Raw genomic sequence first — 13,826 nt, 5'->3', positions numbered from 1 at the left:
TAATAGTACAGACCATACCATTCTAAGAGGAATTCAAAGTTTATTAGATGAAAATTGGTTTTGGAATGGCTAACACATCCAAAAACAGAGTAAAACAAAGTGCTCATAATAGAAGGTGGGTCCCATCTTTTATTAGGATCACTCTGTTTTGGATATCTCGGCCATTTCAAAACCAATTTTCATCAAATAAATAATGAATTGCTCTTGGAATTACATGGTCTTTCATATTTCATAAAAGGTTTCTCATTATCTCACAAAAAATGTTAGAAACCTGAAGTTAGGCCTCAACCAAAACTATACAAATCCTCTAAAAATGCATGTCAATAAAAAAACTACAGCATACCCCAAAAATATGTAATCTGAACACACACAAAAAAGCTGTCTGCTATTCTCTCTCCCATACTTTCTCTGTTGAAACTCTTCTTTCAATTTGTTCTTTAAACTCATGTCAAACTCTGTGTCAGTGTTTCCTTTATAGTCACTGCACCCCTGCGTTATATTTTGCTCAAATACCATGAAGAGGCAAATAAGTGTATGTTTTAATGACTTATCTGAATAAAGCTGAAATTACCCTCATTGCAAATGATTACTAATGTGATTGAATGAATTGCAAATTTATTTAATGGTACCACTACATCGAATTTGGAATCTTCCAGCATATGCCCTAGATCCTGGGGGATTACAGGTGATCCCAAAAGCCCCCCTCCCTCCCCCCCCCAACACACACAATCAAAACAAACTCTAAGATAAGCCATCACAATAAGCATAAATTTTCAAAGAGTCAGAAATCTGGACATTCCAGAAGATCAATGCTGAGACTGAAGGGGTTTAAAGCAAATGGAGAGAGTTCTAATAAGATTTATCTCACCAAAATGAATCTTTAATGGAGCAGGTAATAACAATGCAATCTACCATATTTCGGTATTCAGAAGAGTTAAGAAAGAAGAAAACAGGGTTAAAATGTGGAAGAAATTTATACCTAATGCCCCCAACTCTGATTAATTTTTATCCTGCAGTCTTAACTAGAATGTACTTAAAGCTACGATTGATTGCTTTTCCAAATGCACAGCTTACACACAGCTCTCTTTACATTACAAATCAGCATATACCCAATCCTCCTTAGGTCCAGGAAGAGACTTCAAAAGGATTTTGTTAAATCTATCCATATTTATATTCAGATGTAGTCGAGTGCAAATAAATAGCAAGACATGGCAAGACCAAGATGGTTATAATTGCAAAAAAAAGGAGTTCATCTATAATTTCATTTTCATATTGCAGTCAGAGTTGAAAAAAAAAAATTGCATAAAGCAAAACGGACGACAACAGCAAAATGCATATCACAGCTTTGCATAACAAACATGCACTTGGTGACACTGTCTGCTTACTTAGAACTATCAATTGCAAGCAGTCACTACTTTGCAACTTTTGAATAATTGTGATAATGCACACATGTCACAGGTGTAAAACAAGAAGAAGACAGTACGCGGCATTACCGACTCTCAAGTTTTTGGAACTTCCGCCGCACAAGAATGCCACAATGTCGATCGTCAATCAATCAATGCATCTGAAAATCTTTCAGGCACCACTTTATTATACATTTTGTGTTTAACAACTTTCCAATTTCTGTTTGACCCTCACGGTGCTTCAGTTGGCCAACCTACACATCCCACTGGGAAGCTTCATTTGCCTCACAGATTTGTCGCAGGACTTGTGAGACAATGGTACACAAACAGGAGATTATTTTAATTCTTCCGGTCCTTCTTTAATCCACAGTGGCCTTTGTGACAAATGATCATGTGGGGTTTTGGGTCTTTATATATATATATATATATATATATATATATATATATATATATATATATATATATATATATATGTATATGTATATATATTTATGTATTTATCTATTTCATTTCAAAGTTTTTTCACATGTGGGCTGTTTTTTTTTTTTTTTCGTTTTTTTTTTTCACTCATAACTTCATAATGGCTAAATTTGTGGAGGAATTCATCTAATGCCCACAAAGTAGTTTGGCAAGAACACGAAAGTTAAACCCATCAGAACACACCTCCATTATATATGTTTCAAGAGGAACACTGGAAGATGGTTGAGAATAGCAATGGGATTACCCAGACTGCAAAGAGGTTGGTGGAAGAGTCGATGCTGACTGATTGACGCCATCTCATCGAATCAAATTGATTATCCACCTGATTGACTTCTACATGAATGGATGAGTAATCACTTCATTAATCACTTGATCTTGACTAACTGATTGATTGATTGATTGATTGATTGATTGATTGATTGATTGATTGATTGATGACTAAATGGATGGACGACTTGATCACTTAGTTCACAGACATTTATCAGCAAATGAAGCAATTTTGATGAATTTGGATGACCATCTGGACAGCTCACATATTTCCAATAACACCATAAAGGAGGACGAGTCTTAAAAACTGAGTTAATTTTGGTACCTCCAATGGATTTCCTGAAAAACTATCTCATATCTGCTTCATTTGCTAATCATAAACCTATTTTCAGTCCAGGGGATTTATGGACCACCTTTGCTTAAACTATAGTGTAAAATGTTCCTGAAAGCAATATGAATGTAGTACTGCACACTCCTAGTCAAATGATTCCCTTTTTCGTGAAAATTGTAACACTGCCTATGCTCTCATGGTTGAAAATTTGTATTTCAACTAATTTCATACAAACCTCAGCTTTTTACTATCGGTATCATATTTTTTTTTAATCCCATGTAGACAACTGTTAGGTTACTTTCAGTAAATCTTATGGGATGATTTTGCAAATTTATGCTAGAGCTCCAACATGTTGTGGTATCCATTCACAATGCCATACCACAGCAAAGATTAATACAAATCTATAATGTTCACTAGAGGATGGTAAGAAAATATGATCACAATCTCAATTGCATACTGTGCTCTCTATGACATCATCACGGTGCATGAAGTGGGGGGTAGACATTGGAAAGTGACACTGAGAATTCTCCGATGTTGCGTCAAGGAGAGGTGCAGTGATAACTGGGGTGGCGTCAGCCAAGAATTGATGTCAAAGGATCAACAGGTTGAACTATCATCCACTTATTAAAATGGCAGATGAAGAGGAGATGACATCCCATCCCTGCTATCCAAGTTCTCGTCTACTGATGCTCACGATTCTACTCACACGGCAGACAGGGGTGCTTGTGACCATCATCATGAAGGATGTTGGAGGAGGAGGTGGTGGTGGAGGAGGAGGAGGAGGAGGTGGAGGAGGGGGAGGGATGAGATGGGTGCACACCCTACTAATACGTGTCCAAGGGGCTCTCAAACCGCTCGACTACTGCCGACAGCAGCTCCATCTTTTACTTCCTTGGCCTTCAGGGATGACGTCGCAGCGGTGGTCACGGTAGCCGCTGTCTTCGTCGACTTGGTGCTCGACGTCTGTTTCGGCTGGGGAGGCTTCCGGTGTCTCTCGTCTGCCAGTGGCAGCGGCGCGAGCCCCTTCTGGTGCACCGTCGTCCGGATGAAGTGTGCTATTAGCTGTGTCAGCTGGGACACCTGTGAGGTGGTGCAATATTGAGAATGGCAAAATCCATTGCTGTAAGTTGGGTCATGGTGACAGAAGGAACCTTGGGAATCAAGTGTATTAATAAAGAAACATCGACTGCCTGAAGATCAGTAGAGGCAATCTTATGAGATTTCCCTGAAGTCAATATCTCTTCCATAGCAATGACATTGAAAAGATACTGAAAAAATTTGTCATCTGACTGGCTGAAATGCAGAAATAAAGTATATGTCTAACTTCACATGTCTATTCTTTTCCTGAATATTGGGTCGATTATCTGCCACTTTGCTGCCTCATGGTTGTTCAATACTTGATCACTTTAAAATCTCATCACAAGAAATATGTCTGACCATCAAGAGGTGTATTTCAAAATTCATACAAATCTTTGGGGATCCCAAGAACTCTTGAATGCGCTCACTACATATGACCTTACACCCTATCAATAAATCAGATTTACTGGCATAGTTAAAGAAAGAAGAGTCTCCATTGTCAACCAATCACACACAAAGCTTCCAATGATGAGCGACATGAGAAATACAAGCTGATTCTATGCAGATATGTTCTCTTTTCACAAAAGGCTTTATCTTTTTGAATAGAATGATAAGAAACAAAGCTTTTGCTATAACGAAGGTTCCATCACCACCACCTGCATTGAATTTCAAGCTAACTCAAGAAATACCTCAATGTGCATTGTTACAGACCTAAAGATCATTTAGTTCAATAAAGTCCATGCAATTGTAAAGTAAATGCATTTCTACCAGGGTTCCTGCAACTTTAACAAAATTAAATTCCAGGACTTCTCCATGTAAAATTTTCGATATTCAGGACCCTTTTTCGGATAAACCTTACAAAGACCTAGAGGGGGTGATGTTCAATAAATGGACATTAATTAGATAAATTGTATCCACGTAAAGTGTGGTGTGTATACCTCACTATACTGTCTGTGGTGGATGAGTTGGTCTGACCTTATTTGATGAAATGTTTTTTTCAAAAACATAATAACATTGCATAAACGAAAATCCCTAAAAGGCAAATGATATACAAATTTATCAATTTCCATGACTTTTCCAGGATATATTCATAATTCTGCATTTTCCATGACTTTTCAAGGCCTGGAAAAACATTTTTAAAATACCATGACTGTTCCAGATTTTCCATGACTGCAGGAACCCTGTTACAAATTTACGTATGTCTACATTTATATTTTAAAAACTTCTTGGGTAAAAACATTAGGATGAGAAACAAGACAAAACTGAAGTATTCCTGGGAAGTTCCCACAGTGAGAGGCATAATATTGGTGAATTCAGGTCCACCATGCATCAAATTCTTCCAGGAGTGTTAGGTAGCCATGAAGAGGACAAACAAAAATGAAGTTTGTCAAGGATCTCGATGATATATCACCTTTGCTTTGGTCATGTCGAACATGAGCTTGTCCGTCGTGAAGTCTGCATCGTCTTCCGTCTGCTTCCTCACTACCAGCATGAAGTCGTCACGGCAACCACCAAATGTAACAATGGACGCCAGAGGATACGAAACCTTGTCCTCCTGGAAAAACAAAGAAAGAAATACATACACATATATATATGTATGTGTATATATATATATATATATATATATATATATATATATATATATACATATATATATATATATTGAAGAGTTTGTTTGCAAAAACCGATAAGTCCATTATTGAAGATTTTGAAGTATGGTTCCTGTCATAAAGTACAAAATAATACCTTTAAAATGATATATTGGTCACTACATATAAAGGTACACTTTTGAAGTTATGGTCAAAAGAAGCAAAAATTTCTCATTATTCTCTTTATTTTTCTTGACCTTTGATCGCAAATATCTCCATTAGGCAAATATGGACTTATCTGTTTTTGCAAACAAACTCTTCATATATTATTAAGCAAACTCAACTTTCAATGGCATCATTTTTCAGATCTTCTGGCATCCTGTTGGGTTTTTTAACTTGATTTTTGCATCCAGAGATAGATTGCACTTGATCAGTGAGTACCAGCAACAACAGTTAAAAGTACAGTCAAAAATACCAAAAGCTAGAAATTCGAAGACATTATGATCCATATCACCTACCTACCATTTCCTTGTACAATTTTTGTTTTAAATTATTTGTAATTACTTCCATTCTCTTTTTTTTTTAATAAGAGATTTCAGATCAACCTAGAAGGCAGAGATTATATCATGGCATGATATTGTACAACATATTTTTCACATGGTGAGATACATGTATACCAGAAAGCATATTGAATCACTTGTGTAGGAAATATGAATAATGTATTAAAATTCCTCTTTAATCCTAAAAAGACTGGAGTATTTTGGAGGTGGAAAAAACTGGGGGGGGGGGGCTGTTGATTGTCTGATTGCAACCAAATTTGGTGTACACATAGTTCATTATGTTTTGTACATGAATGCATAGTAAAATTAATATCATTACTCTCTTTTTTACTGATATTCTTAATCAATTATGCAAATATGCCTTTTTTGGAAAAATTTGTTTGTTTTTCATACTTGAGTGTCCATTATATAGTCTAGAAATCCCTGTCCAAGGTCATTATATGTAAAAAAGAAGGTATTCATTGCCAAATTATGTTTTTTCATGTTTGAATGATATGATACACTTATGCAAATCAGTAACTAATGAATATGCGTATTACTAATTAAGTACACGTTATGTAGGCAAATGTAATGTAATGTAACACAAAAAGATTAACAAGCTCTACAAATCTAAAATAGCATTATTATGCACACCATAATTTATGCAAATTATATGCATAAGGTCCTGTTATTTCATGTGATGAGTAAAGACAAAAGAAAAACGTAAACAAACATTTTCCATTTCAGAAGTTATGAATGATAAGTTGCAGTTTACTCTATACGCCGAATATTTCGCGAAGTTTTTATTTTCGCGAATTTCGCGAGTCAGGTGCTATTCCCGAAATTAAAGACACGCGAAAATATTGACTCTGATCCCGATGTGAATGGTGCTTATGCATGTATGCTTCTCCGTTCAGTACAGGACTCCACAATCGCGAATTTAACCGCTCGCGAAATCGTCGGGAATTCCCAATTCACGAAAATTTAGACCCGCGAAATATATGGCGTATACAGTATGTTGAGGGGTTAGGGTTAAAGTAAAACATTTAAAAATAATACCTCCAGCACCCTAGGTAAATAATATGTGACACGATATTATACTCACAAGTGAATTGAAGTCCAATATACTCAGACCACTCTCATTGACAGTAAGCCACACTCGTTCCTGCTTGCCATACTTGCACTGAAAGAAAAATCAAGGAAATATTTATAAATATCTTATTAAACTTGCCTACTCGCTTTAACACCGTATCATCTCAGTGTACACTAATTCAACATTTACATAATTTATAGACAATTCCATTTCACAATTATGATAATACAGTCTGGTTCGATGCCTTTCCTGCCCTGTCGCAAAGATCTCACAATCATCACTATCCAAGCACTTCCAGTCACCCTTATCATAAAATCTGGATCAAGCTTGATATTGTGGGTTAAACATTTTATCCAATAATGCTTGCACTCCGCAAGTTTCACTACAAATCAGAATCTCTAGTTTCAAAGGTGCAGGGGTAGTATTCAATCAAACACAAAGTCAGAAAGTGAAGAATTTGTCTTTGATTTTTTTTTAAATCATGTATACGACTTCATTGCAAGTAGCATCCTGAGTGCTAATAAATATTTGATTTCAACCTCTTATTTTGACTAGTAAACCACTTAAATCATAACAACTTTGATGATTTGGAATTCAAATCCCTTATTCCGGCTAGATAATTTGTTGAAATTCCAGACGGAAGGAAGGAGACTTAGAAAGCCAATCATCTCTGGAAGTTACGCAAAATGTGGACAGCCTTCACACACATCATCAGCACAAGTGGTAAGTATTTTACTGGTACATGGCGCATGAATGGTATTAAAGCAATAAGCAGTTCCTAACATGACAAGCCTGATAGATGAGCATTCCATAGATATTCGAGATTTAGCGCTGAAGAATATTCCAAGTTTAAGAAATGTGACATCACAGATTTTATAGGTCTGACTGACATGAAAGTCTCAGAAGATATCAGAATCTATGTCGACAGTCAAAATTACTTAGTATAGGTTTTGCTTTAAAATATTCAAAGTAATGAATTAAACACATGCCATAGACATTATCAAAGAGTGGTCTTAAAAGAAAAAGGAAAAGAGTAATTGTAATTTAACATCTTGGAAGAAAAACTGCATGCTAATAAACATCTTAAAACAAAAGATTCTCACTATGATAAGACAATGAAATACTATAAGCTGATTGGTCATTGCCAATGTTGTAATTACTTTAAAAATTGTCACTTACTATCATAGTATCTTAATCAAGCAAAAGATGTTTAGACTATCATTCATGACAAGGCATGGATATGTATCAATGAGATCTTGCAAATTTACCAGTGGTGTGATTTTTCAGTTGAAATCTGTAACCTTCACTGACCCCTATGTCAACATGACATTTGCAGAGGTACTTAAAACAACCATATCAATTCCCTCGCCATGCAAGTACTTCAGAAACAGTACCACATGTACCCTAGCAACAAGAGTTCAAAGTGCATGATGACATGCATTTGGCTTTTAATGATGTGGGATGACATTCACATATTTCATGCCCCCCCCCCCCCCCCCCCGTTTTTACATATTTCATATTCATGCTGTAAAAGGTTTCTCACAATAGTATGGGTTTCTCACTAGCACTATAAATAGGCATGCACTGCAGTGCTCAGTCTACTTTGCCAGATGAAGGCTAGCAGATTTTGTGGCCGAAACGTCGTAACCATTTTTTTGTTACCTCGCTTTGTGAGACAGAAGATTAGCTTTATTTCCTTCAGTTTCTCACAATATTGTCATGTTTTCTGTGACTTATTAAGAACATATTGAGATTCATACTGCACTATTACATCTTGTCAAATATAATGGGTTGCAGCAGGGTGAGAGAGTTATATTCATATTCAATTAATAAATAATCTATGCAGTTAGTACATCAATGAAACAAGGCAGACTCATGCTGGAAAAGCAAGATGGAAAATGCAAGTTAGGATCTCAAACTGCACATGTGACCCATCACCACGACAACCCAGACATACAGTCCCAGGCATCAAAGTCGGAAAAACTGCAAGCCGACTCTGGCAATATATTAGAAGTTTTTAAATGTGTCAAAAATTCAAAAGTGTCACATCTGAACTTTTTCTCATCCACCTTAGAGAATTTGTAGGGATTTGAAATTTGTTACCCTGCTGTTTTAAATGGACATACTTTGTGCTCAACTGCAACTTCACATCACAGTCAATTTTCTCAAAAACTCCGTTTGTCTGCCACCCTGCTTTCTCACTATTCCTGAAATGAAAATTTGGAAGTGAAGCAGGGCTGGTCATGTTTCATCACAAAGCTTCAAATCCAGAGATTTTGTCATACTGGCATCAGAAAATGAATTTCTGGTGACTTTGGTTTTCACGGTGACAGGCCATACGTGGAAAAATGGAAGAAATATTACTGAACCACAGGCGAAGTTAATGAGAAAATATGTTGCAAAGGAGGTCTCCAAAACAACATCATGCTAGTCTGTTTTCTTTCCTTGATGAAAGTCAGACAAAGCCATCTTTTGTCTGATTTCATTTATTTCATTTTTATTTTCTATTTTTCTTACGCATCGACAGATATATACATTTGACAGTTTGACAGTTTCGTAATTTGAAAAAAATTACCATAGGATGCATTTTCATGTTTGAAATGGGCAGAAAAGAATTCCCTTGCTACAAATCTTTTTACTGCATAGGTGGATTAGACAAAGAATTAGCATGGGTGGATTAGACAAAGAATTAGCAGATAGTAGGCACAATATAGCAGCCATCCATTTCCTTAGCTAGAATTTGATTCAAATTCCATCTCCCCTTAGTCTCAAAGAATCATTGATGAATCATTTTCAATATCTTACTCTACCATACTTAACCAAAACACTTCTTGTTTGTCATAAACTTTTTATGTCCAATCTTTTTTTCTTACTGATACTCAAGAAAACATCTGTTCAATATGAAATAGATGTTCACATATTCCTTTTGCTACAACTACTAGTATTGCAAAAGGGCAATTCAGCAGTATAGAAAACATCACTCAATCATTAAAGACTCACTGACAAATAGAGCCCTAAATGGCACAACCTTTGAAAGGGCAACTGACGCAAATTAGAATACAGCATATAGGCACTTTGGCCTATTTCTGGACACAAATCCACTAGATAGATACCATTAGAATTGTTTGTGGCTTCAGTAATTACTGAGATGTATTTGCTTTGGGGACAGGTAAGTGCAGCTCATTTATAACTGATGGGGACATGGTCTTTAATGCAGGCACTAGAGTGACACTAACAGACTGTTCAAAACATCTGTATATGACCAAAATCCCCAGCAGACAATGGAAACATATAAAGAAGCCATAATCTGAAATGTCATTTTGCTGATATTTGTCCTTGTATCTAGAGATACGCCCTTCTGCCATATCTTTCAACACTCTATTTGTGTAAATTCAGGGCTGTATCTACAGATGCTTCTTCATGCCCAATCAAGATTTTTAAAAAAAGAAATAAAATGCTACAAGGGTACAAGGAGATAGCGCAAAATATCTTTAAAAAAAAGAAGCATGTTTATAAGAATTGGCTGAAAAACATCTGGGCCTTCAAAACAGTGACTGGCAAAAACCGACATTAAAGATTTTCACCCTTACTAGGCCCTTTTATCAAAACACAGCTGCAATAGACCAGTTTACTAAGATATTCAAATTTATGCATACCTTTATAACATGCACTTTTCCCTGAAAAAGAGCATGCTTGCCAAACATAGCTGGAACTATTGAGTGCATTCTAAGTATTAAATTGCATCGAGTCATATTTGGGTTAATGGAATATCCTGTTACCACGTCCTCAGAGGAAAAATATCCATGCATACGAATATACAAGGAAACTGGCACCATTAAATTGGTAAAAATATCATTCCAATATGATGTTCTTTAGAGAAATACAATGACAATAAGTAGCCATCATAAATACACAGCTTTGAGTTACATGTATGCGAATGAAAAAGTAAAGGGAGATATTAGTATGTTACATGGAAATTGAATGACAGAGTATGATATTTAAAGGGAAACTCCACTTTATGCCCATTACCATTTGAGGGGGGAAGTGTGAGGTCGATCAAAAAGACATTTCTTTACAGTTTGATCCAAACTGGCCAATAAACAGGACATATCTGGATGTTTCAAAGTTTCTCATGTTCTGAGAAAAAGGAACACAGTAGTCATACATTAAGAAAATTAGATGAGGACTGAAGTGAAGCCCTCTTGAGTGTTCATCTCACTTGCACACAAATCTTCACTCAATATCCTTTCTAAAAATGATTTACAAAGTCATGAAATAAATTTCACCAAAAAAAAATACTAAATCCTTCTATGTAAGTACACCATTAAGTTGTCATGATTAAACTGTGATGACTTTATCTTACAGTATACTTGCTAAACTAAAGCCAAAATCAGTTCAGAAATGATTTTTTGAAGTACAAAGTAACTGACAAAGATAAAATGGCCAATTTGTATTTAATGGTCAACATCACTGAATCATAAAGACATATGGAACTAAACAGTCTTTATTTTTAGTCCGGTTAGATTCTGGTGACTTTTACTGTTTTGCCCGTTAGACTTTACTGTAGCCATCACATGAAAATTTGGACGTGGAGTGAGTTTCTCTTTAAACATAAGTGTGTTAAAATGGAGCATGGTTACAAACGGCATTCTCTGCAACTATTCTCCCGAAGCCAAGCAGTCACCATGGTAGCCCCGCAGGTGTCAGCGTACGGGGAGCCCTCTATCTACGCCGCTTGAACATTTCCCGCAAGATGCTGCGATGCCGGATGTCAGTCAGCGAGGCAAAAAAAAAAAAAAAGGGTCAGAAAGGGAGCATCAAACAAACAAGAAAACACCCTACCTCAATGTTGAGAAAAGAGCCAAAGGTGAGACTCACAGTGGCGGGAATGACGTAGGCCCCGAAGTGTTTCCACTTCCGGAGCACAGTGAGGTAGATACGCACACACTCCGTCTGGCTGCGACCTCGCAGTTCCAGCCACTTCTCGCAGATTTTCTGCTTCAGTTTTCTGTGGGTAAGCAAAGGGTAAGCGTTAGAAGAAAAGAAGCATTCAAACACTCCACATTACAACAGGATCACCTGAAAGAAGAAATGACAAAAGCACTTGAAAGATCAAGACATTTAAAAAAATATGGATTAAATTTTGGCAATTTTATGTCTTCTGAATGTAACTATACTATGCTCTTATTCCATAAATCCCATTGATGCGATCCACAAAATAAAGTTCCCAGCAAAGCACTTGCAAATTTGCTTTGATTTTACTTTGAAAATATTCTGCTGATCAGCTTTGAATACTTGATTGCAAGGTATACTCTAACCTTTATTGTATACCACGGACAGAACTAAAATAATTGTGACCCTATGTTTTCAACATGTCAAACCATTATCCCTTGTATGACAATTATGATTGTGTGAGAAATATCGAACAGAATACCTGTGATTACAGGATTATGCATTATCCACTCAATCCAAATAAATGGATACTTTAATACAAATTCTGAGACTTCTCACAGCAGAAGATGTGAACAGTTTGACAAGAGATTGTTGGGCAAAAACTTTCGTGATGCCAGACAAAGCAAAACTTCTGGTCAGTTTAGAAGTCAGGCAGATGAGACCTTTCACATCTTTCATCATTCTCTCCCACCCTTCCCCCACCCCTTCCAAATATGGGTGGCCCACCTCTCACCTTCTTTCGTTTTCTGCGGCCGGCTGGTACCTGACTGGGTAGAACCTCTCCAGGACGGAGTCTGCGCTCTGGGAGGAGAGTGAGCTGGTGGACCCACCGGTCGAACCAAGGTCGGATGTGGATGCACATTTGCAGTCCCCGTGGTCAATCTAGTCGTCAGGACCGAGCCAAGAGGAAGAGAGTAGAGGTTCTAATCATAATCACACTCGATCTGTGCCTTTGAATGTTTCTACAACAGATATATGGGGCTATAAAAATGCTGTTGATCATCATCATCATCACCTTCATCTGACCGTAACCAGGTGAGAGGATTAAAGTAGGAAGTCTGGGAATCTCATCTGTTTGTCAGATATTCCTGAGACAGCTGTAATACTAAGGGGTACTAGCAAAAACAAGACTTTGAGCAGAACCCCAAGCCTACCTCTGTTGTCTGGTTTGGTTTGGTTTATTTCTGCATTATTTTTCTCCTAGAACATTGACGAATCCATACAAATTGATACATAGTATGCCAAAAAAAAGAGAGTAAAAACATAGATATTAATACATGAATTGTCAATTTCATAACAACATTGTCCCTAATACATATATATTCAAAGCAACCTTTTAATGCATGCGGTAGTCGAATGTGAAAAAAAAGGAGAAATCAATACAGCAGACCATCATCATGATGTTGTGAGAAGACTACTAGTGCAGTAGGGTTGGACCTACTACTCATCGACCGCCTAATGTTTATTTGCTTGATAAGAATATTTAACACTGAAATTCACGTAAAAAACTTGACCTACGTGATTGAGAAAATCCAGTACTATCAAATGCCGTTGTTCCCTTTTCGATTCGAAGTTTCAGTGCAAAAATATCGCCGTTGAACTTGCGTGGCCTCGTTTCAGCTCCCCGCGGTAACGCTCCTTATTGAGATCGACCGCTGTTTTTGCATTGACAATGCACGCAAACCGAGTTGTATTGAACACCGTGTTGTACGAAGCTTTTTACAAACTTCCATAGACATTACATCATGATTCGGTGAAAATATTAATTCGCAATTTTGTCCTTGATTAAAACCATTAATAAACAGTGAATTTTCACGTTTTCCCACACCATCCTCATCGACAGTCAAAGCCAATCCATTTTTATGTGCTTTGCGCGCAGTGAAGTGCGTACTAAGCGTTTTGTGCGCCAATATTACGCGGTCGGTTTAAAAAAGGGTGGTCGATATGTAGTAGGGCTACCATACTCCACAGCAACTTGGAAAATGAAATCAGGTTAACAATTTCCAAGCGGTCCCACTCATGGGAAATAATGCAGTGGTTATTCTTTCATCCATCATATATTGAGCAAAAGAAGACAACATGTAATGTCAAAGA

At 36.8% G+C, this 13,826-nt stretch overlaps 1 protein-coding gene across 1 annotated transcript in view; it reads right to left on the bottom strand.

The window, feature by feature from the left end:
• Positions 1–2,343: 2,343 nt before the first annotated feature.
• LOC139723906 (pleckstrin homology domain-containing family H member 2-like) overlaps positions 2,344–13,826 on the bottom strand; it is a 106,459-nt gene continuing 94,976 nt past the window's right edge. Inside the window, exons 22-26 of the mRNA XM_071635110.1 lie at positions 12,466–12,614; positions 11,658–11,787; positions 6,792–6,869; positions 4,970–5,113; positions 2,344–3,561 (exon numbers count right to left, since the gene is read on the bottom strand). Of these exons, the coding sequence (XP_071491211.1) occupies positions 3,328–3,561; positions 4,970–5,113; positions 6,792–6,869; positions 11,658–11,787; positions 12,466–12,614 (735 nt within the window). The 3' untranslated portion in view covers positions 2,344–3,327. The remainder of the gene's footprint in view (positions 3,562–4,969; positions 5,114–6,791; positions 6,870–11,657; positions 11,788–12,465; positions 12,615–13,826) is intronic.

The sequence above is a fragment of the Diadema antillarum genome, unplaced genomic scaffold, assembly GCF_040938485.1.
Source record: "Diadema antillarum isolate AM-2024a unplaced genomic scaffold, OU_Dant_1.0 scf00000202, whole genome shotgun sequence".
NCBI lineage: Eukaryota > Metazoa > Echinodermata > Echinoidea > Diadematoida > Diadematidae > Diadema > Diadema antillarum.
This window is presented reverse-complemented; position numbering and strand designations above follow the sequence as displayed.